Here is a 21474-nt window from a genome sequence, read left to right on the forward strand (position 1 = left end):
ATCATTAAAGGAAGTTTTTCATGTGTGCGTTGCCCTGGAGATCTGCATGCCCCAAGGTAATGCACCAAGTAAGAAGGTTACTGTGAACACAAGTGGGTTTTTGGGAAGGTTAAGTTTTAGAAAAAAGTATATATGGAAGATGAGGATCTGGAAACTGGCTATCTTAAATCTCTGAGTTTGTAATTCTCTTGGTAAGTTTTCTCGTATATCCAAGGGGTATATGTCTCCCCATTTCTACATCATGAGCACTGGCCTACATCACTCACCAATGACATTAATAAGTAATAATTAAAACATTTTCTAATATCTACCCCTTGCTCTGAGAGACTCATATTATAAATCCAACTGATATTCCCACTTAATTTTTTCTAAACGTGAATTTTTAACACATAGTAAGCTGGAAGTATAACAGTCCACCAAGCACTTTTCACTTATAATTCCATTAAATAAGAATAATGATTAAAATCAGAAATATATTCATTAATTTCATAACACATGATCAAAATTTCCTATATGGGTAATGAAAGCAAAGACATACATTGCTAAAATTCCACTAGTTCTGGAGCATAGTATATAATTTTATTTTTATTGATAAAAATTCTGTTAATAAAATTAGAAATATGTTTTAAAGTTTGATGAAGAGGATGAAGATGAGTGATCATGATTATGAAAAAAATGTCAAAATACAATTTGTCGAATTGGTTTTAACTATTTATCTTCAATAATCCATTTACTCATTAATTTTTCTAAAGAAAGAACCCATTTGGTTCCAGTGAAACTAAAACATTTTATTTGGAGAGGAAAAACAGTAATTAGACCAAATAAATAAATGAGACAATTCAGATTATGGTAAGTACAACCAAGGAAGTATACTAGGAAATAGTATGGAAAAAAAAAGTCACTAAAGTAGGGGGATATTTTAGGTAGACTAGTCAGAAACAGCCCCCTTGATGAAATGATCTTATGGTGAGACCTAAAGAATAAAGAGGAGTCAGCTTTGCAAAGAACCAAAAGAAAAGGTTCCAGACAGAGAAAACAGCCAAGCCCAAGGCTCTAAGGTAGAAAAAAGCTAGCCAAGTTCACACAGAGGTAGGACTGTCCCTTTACTGTGGCTAGAGTATAATGAATAAAGAGTAGAATGCAGGTGAGGTTAAGACATAGACGGAAGCCAAACCATGTTGAATCCTGTAGGCCAAGGTAAAATTCTGAATTTTATCCTAAGCTATCAAAAAGTTTTCAACCAGGGAGTGACATAATGTGATTTACATTTCTAAAAGTTCCCTTCTAAAAAGGGTATGGAAAATAGACCAAAATAGGATAAAGTAGAATCAAGGAGGCTATTCATAAGGCTCCTAGACATCAGAAGACAGCAGCTCAAGTTGGAATGGTAGCAGTGGAGGTGGAGAGAAGTGTATAGATTCAAGTATATTGTGATGAAAGATGTAGCAGTGTTTAACTGAAGAGTAGAAAGAGGAGGCCTTGGTTTCTTCCTTGAGTGATTAAATGCATAACTTGAGGGTGGAGCAAGGGGAGTTTAAAGAAGGACTAGAAGCTATGACCACCTCAAATCCTTTAAGGCAAGCAGAGCCAAGGGCATACTGAACCTATACCATGCTCAAATATTCATATCTAATCTCTTACCCTTATTTCTAAGTTTAAATACGATTTCACCACCAAACCTGGTCCCTCCCAGATATGATACCTTTTCTGACTCCCTTTATTTGGACGTAGACTTTGATGCAAAATTTCTAGTTTAACTAGCCCCTTCCTGCCTCCATCATCTCCATAAAGATGGCTCCTGTGCATCTTGCCCCATGGGCACCCAAATGTTCTCCTCATCAAAGGTGTGGTAACTAATATCTAAACAAACTAAAAGGGAATGTCCGGTGCCAGTGGGACCAAAAAAGCCTCCTAACACACCTATCTACTATGGAATCATTAGATTTCAAGAGCCATAAGAATCATTTGCCCTAGTAATAAATAAAATTGTAGCATTCTCTACAAGTTCAGCCCAGAATTGTTGGCATTATGCTCATATTATATCACTCAGTAGCAGCAGGACCATATTAAAAACTAGGTTTGTGGATCCCCAGTCCAATATCTTTCCATTACATCATATTACCCCACGTCTTTCTACAGAAACCATATTTTAAAATGGTGCACAAGAAAGCGTAAATCTATCATTTTGGGGGGTTATTGTAGGTTAAAAAATATTTACTGACTGCTCTAACAACCTAATCACCACATGTAATATTATATCTATGGAAATAAAAAAAATGTGAATAAACAGCCAACGTATAAATGATTTTTGTAATAGATACAAGAATTTGTAAACTAGTTAAGAATGTTAATCCTCCTACTTGTGTTTATTTTCTCTGTGGCTTTGAAAAATACTAAATAAGTGAAACCAAAGGGAAGGACAAGAAGTAAGGACGTTTTCCCTACATCAAATTGCCTGTTTCTCTTCTAAGTTGATTCTGAAAGAATCCCTTTGGGTTCCCTCTCTTTTTTTTCCTTTCTTCTTCTTCTTCTTTTTTTTTTTTTTTTTTTTTTTTTTTTTTTTCCTTTTTAGGGTTGCACCCAAGGCATATGGAAGTTCCCAGGCTAGGGGTCTAATCAGGGCTACAATTGCTGGCCTACACTACACCACAGCCACAACAAGGATGGATCCAAGGCTCATCTGTGACCTACACCACAACTATGGCAATGCTGGATCCCTGACCCACTGGGTGAGGCCAGGGATTGAATCCGCATCCTCATGGATACTAGTCAGATTCATTTCCGCTATACCACAATGGGAACTCCCATTCCCTTTCTTTAGCAAAGACTTGTGGCCATTTCCTAGGTTCTCTCCATCAAACTTTCCCTTATCTAGAGTGCCAAAAGGACAATTCCCAAGTCAGCTTGTTGTTGTTTAAATACACATCATGTATAATTATACAGTGAAGTTTTTTACTATTCTATATAGGCTGACATATTTCAAAGCAATGTCCATAAGATGCAGAAAGCTTTTTATATTAATTAAGATCCACATTTATATTGAACCATGAATGACTCCAATTTTCCTTCTCTTGATAGAACATAATATATGCCTCTAGGGAAAAACAACCAAAAGCTGAGCTTTCAAAGAAGTAAAAAAATTAAAGTCATATTGCAGATAAAGATTGGACTGCAAACATATCCTGCAAATTAACTAAAAATTAGAGGCAACCTTCAAACTGGAAATAAAACATTAACAAGCAGAGGATCTGCTAGAGGACTTAAGTTTTAAAATAGGAAGAGATAACTGTCATCTGTTACAGATGAAGGTTACTAGCATGAAGTAGGGAAGATCCTGAGTTGTTAGCATCTGTCATCAGAGGCCAAGGGACCTCACGAAGATGCAAGCTCAGAACAAGGACCAAGGAAGATGACCATCACTGAAGGGTGGCATCAACTGCAACCACTGACAAATAAATGAATTAAGTGAATTAAGTGACTTGAGCCCTTCAAATGTAATTAAATGACTTGAGCCAAATTAATTGGTGGGTCACCATATTTCACATATAATAAGTTGTTTGTGTGTCCAGTTATTTGAGATTTTTTTTCCTCTGGGGCACTAGTTTTCCATTGTTTCTTCCTGACCTCCATACATCCTACCTACTGAACCCATACTTCCTACTCATAGAATTTGTTCCATAACCCTTGCTGAATGAGCAGTGGTCCAGGTCCCTGTGTCCCCTTGGCCACAGCTGACTGAATAAAAGCTGGGCATACTGGGCTAAGAGCTTTCTCCAAATACAGACTCTAGTCAGTTACCAAGTGCTCAACCTCAAATAGGAGGAAATATTTATTCCAATGGGGTGGCCATATGGGGTTACAGGCATTGACACACAATCAAGACAAGCAAGACTGCAGAGACATGTCAGAGAATGAAATGGATTTAGAAGTAACAGAGACTGTGTGCTATGCTTGTGGGAAAACAAGAGAGAGAGAATGGAGAAAGCTGCTACCTTGATTTTTGCTGACTTTTTGATTCCCAATTGCAATCTCTCATAAGACCAATGAACTTTTGGCCTTCAGGTCCTATAACATAACCTTTCAGATTAGTTCACGTGAAGCTCTGTTTCCACCAAACAATCAATATCTGGATAAAATACCAACTAAAGTCCACTGGTAATATTCCTACCTTTCCTCAACTAAAGGAAATTTTCCGTAATTTTGAAAAATCAGATTGCCCTAGAGTTTGAAAGCAGCAGAGAATAAGAGTACCCCTAATATTGTGCATACGGCAAAGAGCCAAAAAAAAAAAAAAGTCAAGTTCCTATGCCCTTCACCAAAACATTGTCATTTAGTGGGTTTTGCAAGAAGCCCAAGTATCTATGTTTTTAACAAGCATTCCTGTTGAATTTGAGGAAGGTGATCCAGTGACTACACTTTAAGAAGTGCTGCTCTAAAGCCTCATTCATTCTTGCTACAAAGATCTGTGTACTTTCAAATTCCTCCTAAGAAAAATGATATTCATTAAGTGCCAACATTCAAAAGTAGCAAACTGTTGTTGGAAACACATATTTGTTTGAAACCCTAATAGGGAAAAGTATTGTTTCCGTTATATTTTCTGCATATACATGAAATTCGCGTTTCATTTCACATTAAATAGGATTTTGTAAGATGGCCTGTGGGGGGGAGGGGTGCCTAAATACAATTTATATCCTGTTTCCATTTAAAACGAATTTAAATTGCCAAAGAGCTAATTTACAGACTTTGAAATATAACCAGTGTGTAACCTGAAGATTTCATGTATCATTACAACAAAGAAAATATGACTCAATGATTTTAAATGATACCAAGGAATTATTTATGTTAGAGAATAATGGCATTTTAGTTAAATAAGAAAATGTACTTTTCAGCAATGCCTACAAAACTAGGTAGGGATGCAATGATAGGATATTCAGGATTTACTCTTTTAAAGTAACTTATTGTATTTTAACAAATACAATAAAAATTTCAAAAAGGAATAGATGGGGTAAATGAGGCAAAAATCTTGATAATTGCTGAATCTGGAAAATAAGAATATGGCGGTATAGTTCATTGCTTTCTACTTCTGTGTACACTGAAGAAATAAGTGTGTGAGTTTGGATAATGCAGCAGCCACACAAGAACCACACATAAGTTTGGCACCATACAAATTAGGATTATTACCAACACCACAAAGGAAAGACAACAGAAGCCCTTTAATTTGGGGATAGAGATGAACTTACCTTTTGACAGTCCCTGATAAGTGAGAGGAAAATGAAATCAAAGGCAGAGCATGTGGAAAATAATTTCTTAATTATTTGGAAGATATTTTTCATTTTCCTGAGGTATATAAAAAGCTTTAATTCAATACAGAAGAGACCAGAAACAGTATGGTGAGGGGTAAAGCACACTCAGAAATGACATTCTTTTTGATCTCTAAACTGTGAAAGCATGAGCAAATCACTTCCAGTTTTTGTACTTTTTAAAAAAATCTTAAAATGTGCATGACAGACCCACTTCCTGGCCTCAGTGTGACTGTGGACTACCCACCACACACAAATTCTAGTTATTAATAATACTAATAAGTCTTACTTGATAATATTCCAATTATTGGATAGATTTTCCATATCAATTTTAGGAAGAAGAAAAGAAAGCTGGAGGGAAATAAAACACAGAGACAGTTATATTTGAAGAAGGGGAAAAAAAAGGATCCAGGTTCTTAGGTGAAGATTATCATATGGCATTTGTTATCCCTCCCTGGTATTATGGGCAGAGTTGTAACTAACAACACTGATATAGGTTTATTCCTGAGCTACCCTTAGTGTCCTCGACTTCTGCAGACATTGGACCTTCCTTAAAAAGGGCTGTCAAAACCTCAAGAAATCCAGTTTTCAGGTCCTAGCTATGACATCATCAGCCACATAGCATTTCTTAGCCTCAGCTTACTCATCTATAAAAGAAGAGTGTTTCACTAGATGATCTCAAAGATCTCTTCCAGCTCGAACATTTCATATCGCACTGATTTCCACTGGTGATTTGTTTATCTTTAAAATCCTTGGAGCTTTATTTTGTATTAGCTCTACTACATAGTCCTGCAAAGGAATGAGCCAAAGCTAATTTTTGTGCTTAAACCCAGCTTGTGTTCGCTAATACAAGCTGGGTTTAAGCACAAAAATTACCTGGGGGGAAACAAACTTGAGAAAAGAACTGATTCTTTTGCAAGGGCTAAAGATATCTTAATTCTTTTCCTTTCTTAAAGTAGTAAGTGCTATAACATGATTTCCTGGTAAACCTCATCAGAAATAGAAAGAAAGAAAGATATGTAAATGCGTAAGTCAAGTCACTTTTAATACAAAATTTAAAGTAGGAGTTCCCATCAAGGCACAGTGGAAACGAATCTGACTAGGAGCCATGAGGTTGTGGGTTAGATCCCTGGCCTCGCTCAGTGGGTTAAGGATCTGGTGTTGCTGTGAGCTGTGGTGCAGGTCACAGACACAGCTCAGATCTGGCTTGGCTATGGCTGTGGCATAGGCCGGCAGCTGTAGCTCCAATTAGACCCCTAGCCTGGGAATATCCATATCCCGAGGGTGCAGCCTTAAAAAGCCAAAAAAAAAAAAAAAAAAAAAAAAAATACAAGCAACTTTTCTGGACCATGTATATGGAAAGGACACTTTAAATCTGCTTTACTCGTAAGCACAAAGATATATGCCTAAGAAATATATCTGGCCAGTATTACTTTTAAAAAAGGGAGAGGGAATAAAGAGTCCAGATTTTATCTCATTCTAGCTCTTATTTTAAAATAGAAGTACTGAAAGCCTACAGTATTGTACACTTTGAGACATTTTATTTGCAAAAAAGAGATAAAGCATATCCTATTTATGGCTTCAATACATTTTACCACTCATGCATTATGTAGACATCTCAAATTGTAAAAGAAAATATTTATGGCCTGTAAAATGATTTTTGACTGTGGTTTTGAAATTTAACATTTCCAGTCTGGATTCTTTCAAACTTTCTGGTCATTTACTTATAAGTAACAAGTGCAATTCTTCATTTTTTCTATGGTGAGAAAAGATTGCTAAAACGACTGGAATGATTAAACAAAACAAATGAAAGTGAGATTATAAAGGAACGAGACATCGTGATATTGTCTCCCATAATGTTTCAACCACAAATAATGGTCAATCGAAACCTATCACATATAATCATTTACATCATCTCAACTGAAGTCAGAGAGAATTAGGCCTGAAATACCATCTTGTAAAAGGGAAGTCTGTGTCACAAAAGATACTGAGCATGGGGAAATTACTGACACAGAGTCATCTGCTCCCAAAACCTCCCATTCCAAAGAACTGTGCATATACAAAGGAATAAAAACAAAGGATCAGTTCTAAATGCAAAGTCTAGGTGGGGAAAGGGGAACAAAAAAGAATGGGAAAAGAAACCTTCCTCTTCCCCAAACCTGGGACATCCTTCTTTTCACAGAGACTCCAACCCTAGCGCCAAGGAAGAGATCAGCAGGAAGGGCGCTGCTTGGGTGGGAACACCCCTCTGGGACTGGTCTCCAGGAGTCAGGCCAGAACTCTGCTCCTGAAACAGCACAGCTGTCTGTGTGGGCGCAGCACTCTCTGAGAAGGTCACTGTGCAAACAGGACACAGGGCCCAGCAGAAAACCAGTTGGAGTCATGGGCAGCCTAGCACCCTTTTCCCATTTTGCCATTTCCTAAACCTGATCTCAAGAAATGCTATCATTCCTACAGATCAGAGGTCTACCTCTTGGAGGATAACTCCCCATACTCAGGGTACACTCTGACTTGACCCTGATACTCACATCTACTCTTTCTTTTTTCTTCCTCTACTACCTTTAGCACAAAACACTCATTCTGTCTCAATTCAAAACAAACCCTGTCCCATGGACACGTCTGGTCGACATGAGCATTCTCCCAGTGCTCATTCATGAAATTAAAGTCAGAGTAAACTCAGTCCTCTCTTCCTCTTTTCCCTGTCCTCTGTTCAACCTCTAACTCAACACTAAATCAAAGCTGCCCCTTGGTAAATTCCCTCCATAAAAGGGGAAACAATGTGTTAAATTCCCCAAATGGCTATTATGCCATCATCAGACATGTCCTTTTCCCATTCTGAATCACAGGGGCAGTCAGAATCAATTTTTTCCACCACCATGATGCACAGACTAGTCTATCATCCATATCCCCATCTTACATCTTAACTCAAAAGCCAAGCTCTTAAAAGGCCCAGACATTTCAGCAGGGCTGTTTTTCCCCTGGGCTCTGACTTTAAATCTCATCCTGATAACAAGGTCTCCTCCTTGATCACCCCCTACCCAAAGTCTCCGTCCCACCCACTTAAGGATATGCCTCCCCAATGAAAGACTCTAATTCAGAACATATCTCTGCTCTGGGAATATTTACTCCCACTTTCTCCAACCTTTATCCAAAAAGCATGTGTACCAGTTAAACTTCAACCCTTTCTCCCCCCCAAAAAAACAAGTGTATAAGCCTTATTTTACCAGACGTCCATCAAAACACAACATTCCATATTTCTCTACTGTCTCTATTATTGCCGTATGATATCAAGAATTCATCTATTTCCTGGGTATTTTCTTCAGTCCTAAAGCTATAAGCACACATCATGCATTAATGAACCTATCACAGGTAATAAAAGTGAAAAAAAAAAAAAAGATGGGGAAATAACCGTCTTCTCCTCCTCTCTGTTCATTACCCCTGTCCTCACTGCACGCATAGGACTATTTAAATTTGTTGTTTCTATCCTTACAAGAACAATGTACATTTTTGCCTAGTAAAGCTTCTCTCTGTTTTGTTGATTCAAAATTGGGAGGAAGTACATTCAGAAGAGATGAGATTGTCCATTTCAAAAAAATGTATAATCATGATGGATCTCCCCATAGTTGCTTGGTCTTTGAAGTCTAATTTCCTCAAGTCAGTCCCCAACTAGAAACTTGAAAATAAATAAAATCAAAAAGGAGTTCCTGTCGTGGAGCAGCGGAAACAAATCCAACTGGGAACCATGAGGTTGCGGGTTGGATCCCTGGCCTTGCTCTGTGGGTTAAGCTGTGGTATAGGTTGCAGACAAGGCTCAGATATGGTGTGGCTGTGGCTGTGGCATAGGCTGGCAACTGTAGCTCCAATTAGATCCCTGGACTGGGAACCTCCATATGCCACAAATGTGGCCCTAAAAAGCAACAAAAGAAAGAGAAGAAAAAGAAAAAAAAGAAAACCAAAAAAATTTAAGTCCATAAATTAATCATCACTTAGAAGTCATCTGCCCCCTGAGGCCAAATGCCTCCAAACTGAGGGATTTGCTGAAATGAAAGAAAACCTGTGGAGTCCTAAACTCCAATTACATTTCACCAGACTCATTATTGTCACTTTCCTTTAGCAAATAGGGTTGGCTTGGGTTGCAAATGTGAAAGATTGAAGAAGGTTTTAAAGGAACAAATCAACCCCCTTTTACCCCAATACCACTGCCAGCTCTTCCTACTGACAACTTAAAATTGATCATTTCTTATCATATATAACTCTCCCATCTACATGAGCCATTATAGCTCACAGGCTCTGAACTCTACATATATTCTTTCATTTAATCCATCCCCAAAACCTGACAGGTAAATTTTAACATTTGCATTACACGGATGTGAAAACTGAGACCCTAAAGGAAACTAATGGCAAAGAACTATGTCAGTCAACAGAGTTATTTAAAATAGGCCATGATAATCCTTTGTTAATACTGTAAGTTACTGAGTATCTTAAAGATTAAAGGGATGTATAACTCCTAAGATTTTTTAATTAGAACATTTTTAAATGCATACCTGTTTTTTCCTTGAATTTGCTCTGGGAAACAGGCCTGCTGACAACACAGATGTAAATGGAGAGCAGCATAGCTCAGGAAAAGGGTTTGGAATAGATGGCATTTCCAGAACATCAAGATCTTTCTTTTTTCTCCTACACCAAGGGAACATAGAATGTAATTTACATAAAACAGAATGTAAAATATAATTGCTGTCAGGATTGAAAAGTTAAGGCCAGCATGCACCACTCTGTGACATTAATATCATATAAAGTATACAGCAAAGGTCTGTGGTGTACTTTCTGCACATCAAAATAAAATATATCAATTGATATAAATCAATCTTCTATAGCATTCCATCTGTGGAGGGGGACTTTAAAAAAAAAAAAATCACCAGGCCGGGAAACCCCATTTCAAGCACTTTTGATAATTTTCCTTGAAGTTAAAATACAGACTACAAAATTATTGATGCAAAAATCATCCCGAGAAGTTGGACATTGTTTTGCATCCATTAAATTGATAAAGTCTATAAACATTTAGTGAATTTCTCCCTATGCTATTTTACTAATCACTTTTCGAAGTTATGGTCTATTAATTATAGCTGTGGTTCATTTCACTTCAAATTTCATTCACAATGTTGCCCACACACAGTCTGTTGATTTTTCAAGTGCTTATAGATACTAAACTGCAAGGCAGTGTTTCTGAGGAGGTAAGTGAATATAACTTCCTAGTATAAATGTACTCTAGTCCACTGCAGAGTAATTTTAACTTCAGTGAAGTTGAAGCACTTTGAAAATCTGAAAAAAGTACCATTAAAATGTATGAATATAAAGGACTATAGATTTTTGTATTGTTGCAGCCTTTTTCTTTCTTAAAGTATGTGCAAGATTGTGAACTCTAGAGGCACTTAGTGCTGAATGCTGTGGAGACTGGGAAACCTTTTAAAGCCTCTATTCTTTCCTGCTGAACAGCAAGACTGCTCAAATGTCAATCCGTGCTTTGCCTCTCCAGGGTCGCTGTAAGACTCTATGTGGGAGGTGAATTCATTTATTCTATGATTTTTTTAATATATAACAGAAAAAGGTTTTTTTGCTTTTTTTTTTTTTTTTAATGCAGGACCACGAAGAAAGAAGAAAGGTGGGGGTGGTCAGCCTGGAGCCTGGCCTCCTAGTTCACACGGACCGGCAGAGGCGAGAAATCCGGAGCTCTCAATGAAACGGTGATGCTATTTATAAGGCGCTGGGAGATCGCAATGTCCTGCTGATCCGGTAGGAGCCAGCTCAAAGGGAATTGTCTTCAGAGACTTTGACAAACTTGGCCCAGCTCTGGGCACATGGCTCACCCCCTAGGACCGCCTCCTCACCCCCTCGCCGGCAGCCAACCCAGGACACTCCCCCGCGCCCTCCGAGGGCTGCCTACCTGTCTGCAGCACAGCCGCGGGTCCCGTCCGGAGGGGGCAGGAGCGCCCGCGCGTGCAGCCAGGGGGCCGGCGCCAGGTCGCGGGCGTCGCCCCTCCCCTGGGCAGCGCCGCACACCTGGGCGGCCAGCGGCGAGTCCCGGGCAGCCGCCCGACCCGCGGCGCTCTGCCCATCTTGCAGGGAAGTGGTCATTGTCGCCGGTCGGGGGGCTCAGGCGTCATGGGAGACCCGGCGCGGGGGGAGAAGGAGGTCGGGCGGCTGGAGGCGAGGTGCCGGCTCGGCAGCCGGAGCGCGCTGCAGGTGCGGTGGCCTCGCCGCCTGCGCTCCGGGCCCGGGCGGCTCAGACTCGGGGCCGAGCAGCAGGCGAGGCGGCGGGGGAGGGGAGGGGGCGGAGGAGGAGGGTGGGGAGAGGGGAGGAGCGGCCGGTGGGTGGGGGCCTCGGGCGGCGGGGCGAGGCGCGGAGGGGGCGGGGAGGGCGCCGGGTTTGGGGCGGGCGGCGCGCGAGGCCCGGGGCACTGGGGGGGCGCTGGCTTGGGGCCCTTGTCGTCCGCGCCCGGGCCTGGCTACCAGCTCGCGAGGCCCCGGCCGCCACCTCCCCAGGTGGGAGCCCGAACGCGAGGCTGAGCCCGAGGTCCGGGCGGACCCGCGCTGCGGGAGGCGGGACCCATGTGAGCCGACGCTCCCGCTGGGGTAACCTGGCCGACCGCCGGCTGAGCAGGGGTCGGGGCAGCGCTGACCCCCCTAGACCTTTCATTCTTCTTGCTCTGCTATCTCAGATCACCTCAGCTGTCGCCGGGCCGCCATGACAGGCCCCACCGTGCCGGGAGGCCAGGGGGCCAGGTTTGTCCCAGTCCTTCCCCCACGTGCCTCTTCTTCCTTCCACTCCACAACTAAAGACACGGGAGGGGGTAAGGGGATGGACGATCGGGGAGCAGGAAGTGCAATCAGTGTAGAAAACTCCTGAGATGTTTGAGAATTCTTAATAAGGTATGGGTAAACCCGACACTGTCTTGAGAATTAGAAAAATTACTAATTTTCTTCTGATAAGACTAGCTATCATTTAACGAGTTCTCACTCTGCCTAGTCCTGTTCAACCTCACAACAACCTCATAAATTTAGATGCTTACCCTTTTTAGCAGATAAGGAAATTGGGGCTCAACGTCATAGAGTACCTGGTACAACAGTACTAGTAATTGGTGCAGTCAAGCGTCTAACCCAGAAGATTCCACCTCCCAAATCCAGACTATTTGAAGTAGAAATTACATTACGTTCACCGTCTTAGATGGAGCAACCTTGCTCTGAATTCTGGGTGGTAATTCTGTTTCTGCTTTTCCTGTAAGTGCCCCCAGCCCAGTTCACTATTTGAGATTTCCAAATGTTTTATACACTCTTTGTTTTTTGACCAAATTAGGTAACATCTGTTCCTGGCTTCTGTTTCACCAGGTTTTCTTAACCTTCACAACCACTGCCCAGGGAAAGGCAAACACTGCCTCCTAAAGAAACTGGCACAACCCCCTCCTCCATATCCGTGTGTTCACACACACGTTGGCACCAACCACTGCTGACACCCAGGGGTCACTAACCCCCAGCCTGTGAGAAACTTGGAGTACTTCCTGGAGACAGAAAAATTTTGAATCAAAGAGCTTACAGAATCCAAGGTCTTCCGTTGTCCTGAAGTCAAAATTAAGACCCAACAAAAAGCAGCACTGGGCAGGGTCACACAATAGATGTGGTCTCCAGGACACTTATAACAATACAATGGCTAAGCCAAGACAAATTAGTAATACTAATCATGATGATAGCTAATGTATTGGTGTTGTGTGTTGTGTGCCAAGCAGAGCCCTCATTCACATCCGATTCCCTGAAGTGTGGTCTGGATTCTATGTGTGGGTTTTAAGAGAGTTTAATATAAAAACCTACAGATGGGTTGAGGTCATCCCAGCAAAATAAAAAAAGAGGCATGTATTTGCAGATACCTTGAGCTAGAGACATAAAGAAAGAAATACACTTTCATCGTCATCAACTCCATAAGTCATACCTGTTTTTATCCAAAAGCCTTGCAGCCATTGCTCCTGTCTAAAAATGATATAGTTTGAGCATTCTAACAGAAAAGTGAATCAGTGGCTGAAGTTTGTCCCCTCCCTACTCTGGACAATTCCTTCTCTCTCTCTCTCTCTCTCTCTCTCACACACACACACACACACGTGTGTGTGCGAGCATGCAAACACAGCAGGCTGTCTTTTTGGGAGAGAAGAGATTAAGTGGAAAATATTTTGTTGAAATCACTGGAAATACTATTTCCCAATAGTGTATACTGCTCTGCTTCCCAGCGGAAATTTTAACCTCAAGAAAGAGTATTTGTTGGGTGAAGTTGAGGTCTCAATTGTGTCTTCCCTCTCTGGGTATCTTCTCATTTAGTGGAAATCCAGAGAGCATCCATTTGCAGGCTTTATGCTCCTCCTCTAACCTCCATAGGTAAAAATTGTAATACCTGCAGGCATCAGAGGCAAAAAGGAAAAGAACAAATCTCTGAGGAATGAGAATCTAAATAGTTTTGCCTTGTAGATTAACATTAATACTGAATTTACTCCCAGACACCTTGAGGATCTATATCAAGAAGGATAGAATTCACTTAAATTTTTCTTTTTTTTTTTGTCTTTTTGACATTTCTTGGGCCGCTCCCACAGAATATGGAGGTTCCCAGGCTAGGGGTCTAATTGGAGCTGTAGCTGCTGGCCACAGCCACAGCCACAGCAAAGCAGGATCTGAGCCGCATCTGCAGCCTACACCACAGCTCACGGCAACACCGGATCGTTAACCCACTGAGCAAGGGCAGGGATCGAACCCGCAACCTCATGGTTCCTAGTCGGATTCGCTAACCACTGCGCCACGACGGGAACTCCCCACTCACTCAAATTTTGAAGCAAGACAACGAAAGAACTAATTTTTGCATACCAAAGATTTACCAAAAAATAATGATTCTAAATAAAGAACTATGCAACTTTATGTAGATACAGAATACTGTTGGACCTAGTACAACCTAAAAGTATACAGAGGCATTTTTCTGTCAAAAGGGAAGTTAAAAAAAGAGATTTTCCTTCCCATAACTAACAAAGATACCTGAAACAATAGGGAGATATCTTGGTACCAAAGAACAAGTCCTCTCCTAGTGCTGTGTCCCTTTTGACTTGAGCCTATAAAAAGGCAAAGGAAGCAGTTTGTCTCCTGGCTCCTTCCCCTATTTGTGAATTTTTTCCACCCCTTTGTCTCCGGGGATCCTAGCCTTCCTACCCTTATGAAAAATGTGTCTTCCTTGCTTATCTCTCCCTTTCTCACTGAATCAAATTTCTTAACCCTTTATATTAGGAAAGAGAAAACGGGTACAGAAAAGAAGTTCACAAACAAAATTGTGATGACTTATCACAAGGCAAACACTGATGTCAGGTCATGGAATGCATTATTGTCAGTCCTTAAAAGCCCGGCCTCCAATCCAGGTTTTCAGAGTAATCACCTCATAGTTTACCCATAAGTATCCGTTTCTACTCACAATAGAGTACACTGTCTGGTTTGCACCTTAATATAAATGGGATGATGCAGTATGACCCTTTAGTTTTTGACCTGCTTCCTTTAGTACACAATATTTATGATAGTCTCCCATGCTTTTACAATTATCTGTAGTTTTCCCAACTCTTCTATTGTATGTAAATATCACATTTTTTAATCCATTCTACTACTGATAAACATCTGGGCTATTTCCAGCTTTGGACTGTTATTAATAGTGTGGCGGTGAATATTTTGCACCCTTCTCTTGATGCACATGTGGATACATTTCTGCATGGCATGTGTACAGGAGTGGCATTCTGAGGTTATGGTGTGTCTGTGCTTATCTTCTGTAGATACTGCCAGTTTCTCAATCGATTTTACTAGTTTTCACCATGACCAGCAATGAATAAATTTCCCCAGTTCTTCATATCCTTGACAATTGGAATATTATCAGAACTTTTACAATAGACATTCTGGTGCACATATAGTGATATCTCATGGTAGAATTTGACTTTTCTTAATGACTGATGACATTTGAGCACCTTTTCATGTGATTATTTGCCATTTGGACATTCCCTTTTGCTAGGTACCAATTCACATTTCCTGCTCATTTTATGATAAATTGTTTTTTTCTTATTCTTCTGATATTCTTGTATTCTAATATTTGAAATCACTATCTCTTTGCTACTTATGTTTTGTTAAGACATTTTGTCTTATATCTTGGATCACCAAGTGGTATCTTTTGCGAAACAGAAGTTCTTAAGTATAATATAGCCAGATTTATCTTTTTATGATTATGTTTTGATCCCACTTAGAAAATTCCCCTATATATTGCAGAAATTTGTCATTTTGCTTTTCACATTAAAATCTGTGATCCGCCCCAAACTGATTTTTTTTTTCCCTTGGGGTATGAGCATGTGAAGGTATAGAGGTTGTTTTATTTTTGTTGCCATAAATCGATAATTATCACAGGCTTAATCATTAAGAGGATTAGTCTTTCCTCAGAACTTTGTGGCGCCTCTTTTGTCATAATTCAATTGTTTAATCTATCCTTGGGTCTTTTCTGGCCTCTCTCTCTTCCATTCCTTTGGTTTATTTATGCCATTATCACACTGCCTTGATTACTATGATTTCTAAAAGGTCTTACTATTCCATAGAACAAGGCTTTTCACTTTATTCTTCATCAGCCTATTAATTTTAGAATTAGAGTCACAAGTTCTACAAAGACCTGCTGGAATTTTGATTGGACTGTATTAAATCTATAAATCAGTTTGAGGAGAACTATATTAAAAAAATATAATGGCCTGGTCCATGAAATTGGTGTCTTTCCACTTGGTTGTACCTTTAATATGTTGCAATGATGTTTTATGGTTTTCTGCATAGATTCTTGCACATGTAGTATTAAACATGTTCTTAGATATTTGATATTTTTACACTATTTTGGATACCTTTCTAAAATTTCATTTTCTATCATTTGTTGTTGATGAAAACAACTGATATCTGTGTTTATCTCTTTATCACATAATTATCTTCACACATTAATTCTAAAATTTTTCCTGAAAACATTTTTAGATTTTCTATGTATGTGATTATATTATCTATGAATAATAAGTTTTATTCAGGTCTTTCTAATTTTATATCTTTAATATTTTTCTTTAGTTTTACTACACTGCTTAGGAATTTGAGTACAGTGTTGAATATGAGTGTTGATAGCACAGATTCTTCTTATTCTGAGCTCAAATGGATGTGTTAAACATAATATTGTCCTACCCTTACCATATATATTTTTGTCAGATAAGGAAAGAGGGTTCCCTCATATTCCTTGTTTGCTAAGAATTTTTATCATGAATTGATATTGAATATTATTAAAAAGCATTTCTGTATCTACTGGGTTGATTATATAGTTATCCTTCTTCATCCTATCGAAGTAATGAGATTTTTTTTAATAGTAACTAAACTTGCATTCCTAGAATAAACCCTACTCATTCTTTCTTATATATTTTTGATGTTTTCTGATACTAACTTTTAATTTTTGCACCCTGCTCATGAATGAGATTGGCCCGTAATTTTACTTTCTTGTGATTCTTTTTTTTTTTTAATTTTTATTTATTTATTTATTTTTTTTTTATTTTATCTTTTTTTTTTTATTTTATTTTCCCACTGTACAGCAAGGGGGTCAGGTTATCCTTACATGTATACATTACAATTACATTTTTTCCCCCGCCATTTCTTCTGTTGCAACATGAGTATCTAGACATAGTTCTCAATGCTATTCAGCGGGATCTCCTTGTAAATCTATTCTAGGTTGTGTCTGATAAGCCCAAGCTCCCGATCCCTCCCACTCCCTCCCCCTCCCATCAGGCAACCACAAGTCTCTTCTCCAAGTCCATGATTTTCTCTTCTGAGGAGATGTTCATTTGTGCTGGGTATTAGATTCCAGTTATAAGTGATATCATATGGTATTTGTCTTTGTCTTTCTGGCTCATTTCACTCAGGATGAGATTCTCTAGTTCCATCCATGTTGCTGCAAATGGCATGATGTCATCCTTTTTTATGGCTGAGTAGTATTCCATTGTGTATATATACCACTTCTTCCGAATCCAATCATCTGTTGATGGACATTTGGATTGTTTCCATGTCCTGGCTATTGTGAATAGTGCTGCAATGAACATGCGGGTGCACATGTCTCTTTTAAGTAGAGCTTTGTCTGGATAGATGCCCAAGAGTGGGATTGCAGGGTCATATGGAAGTTCTATGTATAGATTTCTAAGGTATGTCCAAACTGTTCTCCATAGTGGCTGTACCAGTTTACATTCCCACCAACAGTGCAGGAGGGTTCCCTATTCTCCACAGCCCCTCCAGCACTTGCCATTTGTGGATTTATTAATGATGGCCATTGTGACTGGTGTGAGGTGTTATCTCATGGTAGTTAGTTTTGATTTGCATTTCTCTTATAATCAGCGATGTGGAGCATTTTGTCATGTGTTTGTTGGTCATCTGTGTATCTTCTTTGGAGAAATGTCTATTCAGGTCTTTTGCCCATTTTTCCATTGATTGATTGGTTTTTTTGCTGTTGAGTTGTATAAGTTGCTTATATATTCTAGAGATTAAGCCCTTGTCAGTTGCATCATTTGAAACTATTTTCTCCCATTCTGTAAGTTGTCTTTTTGTTTTCTTTTGGTTTCCTTTGCTGTGCAAAAGCTTTTCAGTTTGATGAGGTCCCATGGGTTTATTTTTGCTCTAATTTCTATTGCTTTGGGAGACTGGCCTGAGAAAATATTCATGATGTTGATGTCAGAGAGTGTTTTGCCTATGTTTTCTTCTAGGAGTTTGATGGTGTCCTGTCGTATATTTAAGTCTTTCAGCCATTTGGAGTTTATTTTGGTGCATGGTGTGAGGGTGTGTTCTAGTTTCATTGCTTTGCATGCAGCTGTCCAGGTTTCCCAGCAATGCTTGCTGAATAGACTTTCTTTTTCCCATGTTATGTTCTTGCCTCCTTTGTCAAAGATTAATTGACCATAGGTGTCAGCGTTTATTTCCGGATTCTCTATTCTGTTCCATTGGTCTGTCTGTCTGTTTTGATACCAGTAGCACACTGTTTTGATGACTGTAGCTTTGTAGTATTTCTTGAAGTCTGGGAGAGTTATGCCTCCTGCTTGGTTTTTGTTTCTCAGGATTGCTTTGGCGATTCTGGGTCTTTTGTGGTTCCATATAAATGTTTGGATTGTTTGTTCTAGTTCTGTGAACAATGTCATGGGTAATTTGATAGGGATTGCATTGAATCTGTAGATTGCTTTGGGTAGTATGGCCATTTTTCCAATATTGATTTTTCCAATCCAGGAACATGGAATATCTTTCCATTTCTTTACCTCTTCTTTGATTTCTTTGATTAAAGTTTTATAGTTCTTGGCATATAGGTCCTTTACCTCCTTGGTCAGATGTATTCCAAGGTATTTGATTTTGTGAGGTGCAATTTTAGAAGGTATCGTATTTTTGTATTCCTTTTCTAATGTTTCATTGCTGGTATACAGAAATGCAACTGACTTCTGAATGTTAATCTTATATCCTGCCACTTTGCTGAATTTATTAATCAGTTCAAGGAGTTTTGGGGTTGAATCCTTAGGGTTTTCTAGGTATAGAATCATGTCATCTGCATACAGTGACAGTTTGATCTCTTCTCTTCCTATATGGATGCCTTTGATTTCTTTTGTTTGTCTAATTGCTGTGGCTAAGACTTCCAAAACGATGTTGAAGAGCAGTGGTGAGAGTGGGCATCCCTGTCTTGTTCCAGATTTTTCTTGTGATTCTTATGAGGTGTTGATATAAGGTTATGGTGGCCTCATGAGAGGTGAGGAGTGTCCTTCTTTTCATCTTTCCTTAAAGAATGTGTATCACATTGGTGGTTTTTTTTTTTTCCATAATAGTTGATACAGTTTACTTATAAAGTAATTTGGCCACATGATTTTCTTTACAGGAAATTTTTAAATAAATAACAACATTTTTAATAGATATAGGACTGCTCTAAATTTTAGTTCTTCTAGTGTTGATTTTTATAAGTAGCTTTGTTTAGGAATTTATCTCTTAAAAACAATTCATAGTTTCTTCTCAACTTTTAGTCCATATTCCTCAATAAAAAAGCGATGAAAAATATATATATACCTGACTTATCAAATTATATTTATTTACCTTTGCTGTCTTTCCAGACAATGCAAGGATATTAGAGTACCTTTATATAAAATGTCCAGAATTAGCAAACCTCCAGAGACAGAAAGTATATTAGTCATTACTTAGGGCTGTATGGGTTGGAGGAAGATGGAGAGTGAATGCTAATGGTTATGTGTTTCTTTTGGGGGTGATGAAAATATTCTAAAATTAATTACGATGGTTGTACAAATCTGCATATGTATTAATATCCATTTAATTTTAAGTGGTAAATCATATACGTGAATTATATCTCAACATAGTTGTTATGTGTGGTCTTTTATGACTGGCTCCTTTAAGTTAGCATAAGCTTTCAAGGTTCATACATGTTGTAGCATGTATAAGTATTTTAATCCTTTTTTATTGAGGAATAATGGTCTGTTGTGTGTATATACATTTTGTTTATCCATTCATCACTTGACGGATATTTGGATTTTTTCCACTTTTTGGCTATTGTGTATAGTGCCACAGTGAACATTTAAGTACAAGTTTTTGTGTGGACATGTGTTTTCACTTCTTATTGGAGTTGTGGAGCTATATGGTAACTCTGTGTTTAATCATTTAAGGAGGTGCCAGAATATTTTCCAAAGTGTCTGCGCCACTCTTGACTAACACGTTATTTTCTGTCTTTTGAGTATAGCCATTCCAGTGGGTGCCAAGTGCTTTCCCATTATGGTTTTGATTTGCATTTCTCAAATGGCTAACAATGTTGAACATCGTTTCATGTGTCTACTGGCCATTTGAATATCTTCTTTGGAGATATGGATATTCAAACCCTCTCCCCATTTTTCAGTTGAGCCATTTGTCTTTTTATTACTGGCTTGTTAAAATTCTTTATGTATACTAGATAGAAGTCACTTACAAGATTTATGATTTGCAAATATTTTATTCATTTGTGGGTTATCTCTTCACTTTCTTGATGATATGTTTAATCACATTTAAATTTTGATAAAGTCCAATTTTTTTTTGCACTTGTGCTTTTGGTATCATATCTAAGAGGTCCAAGGTTACAAATATATACACCTATATTTTCTTCTATCAGTTATAGAGTTTTAGCACTTACATTGAAGTCTGTGATACATTTTTATGAATGATGTGAAAAAGGAATCCACCTTTTTCTCCATGTATGTATTCAGTCTACAAATAACAAATACTGGAGAGGGTGTGGAGAAAAGGGAACCCTTTTGTAGTGTTGGTGGGACTATAAATTGGTACAACCACTGTTAAAAACAGGATGGCGGTCCCTCAGAAAACTAAAAATAGAACTACCATATGACCCAGTAATCCCACTTCTGAGCATATATATAGACAAATCTATAATTCAAAGGATACATGTGTTCATAGCAGCACTATTCATAGTACCCAAGTCATGGAAACAACCTAAATGTCCATCAACGGATGACTAGATTAAGAAGATATGGTACATATATACAATGGAGTACTACTTATTCATAAAAAAGAACAAAATAATGCATTTGCAGTAACATGGATGCAACTAGAGATTCTTATACTAAGTGAAGTAAGTCAGAAAGAGAAAGACGAATACCGTATAGTCTCAGTTATATGAGGAAAATCTAAAATATGGTTCAAATGAACCTCTCTACAAAACAGAAACAGACTCAGAGACATAGAGAACAGACTTGTGGTTGCCCAGGGGCAGGAGTAATGGAATGGGAAGGGCTGGGAGTTTGGGATTAGTAGCACAAAATATTATACTTAGAATGGGTAAACAATAAGGTCCTACTGTATAGCACAGAGAACTATATCCAATTTCCTGGGATAGATCACGATGGAAAATTATATTAAAAAAAGAATATATATATATATATATATATATATATATATGTATGTATGTATGACTGAGTCACTTTTGTGTACAGCAGAAATTGGCACAACATTGTAAATCAACTATAATTAAAATAAATATATATTAAGTCTTCCAATCTATGATCTTGGGATATCTTTCCATTTATTTGGGTCTTCTTTAGTT

At 38.7% G+C, this 21474-nt stretch overlaps 1 protein-coding gene across 3 annotated transcripts in view; it reads right to left on the reverse strand.

The window, feature by feature from the left end:
* Positions 1 to 11615, reverse strand: part of GRB14 (growth factor receptor bound protein 14) — a 127499-nt gene extending 115884 nt beyond the window's left edge. For 2 of the 3 annotated variants that reach the window (XM_021075428.1, XM_021075426.1), the window contains exons 1-2: positions 11242 to 11614; positions 9845 to 9977 (exon numbers count right to left, since the gene is read on the reverse strand). In XM_021075428.1, the coding sequence (XP_020931087.1) occupies positions 9845 to 9977; positions 11242 to 11432 (324 nt within the window). In that variant the 5' untranslated portion in view covers positions 11433 to 11614. Of the gene's footprint in view, positions 1 to 9844; positions 9978 to 11241 lie in introns of all 3 variants that reach the window. The other variant, XM_021075427.1, reaches the window with a different exon arrangement.

Source organism: Sus scrofa, chromosome 15, assembly GCF_000003025.6.
Source record: "Sus scrofa isolate TJ Tabasco breed Duroc chromosome 15, Sscrofa11.1, whole genome shotgun sequence".
In the NCBI taxonomy this organism is placed as follows: Eukaryota; Metazoa; Chordata; class Mammalia; order Artiodactyla; family Suidae; genus Sus; species Sus scrofa.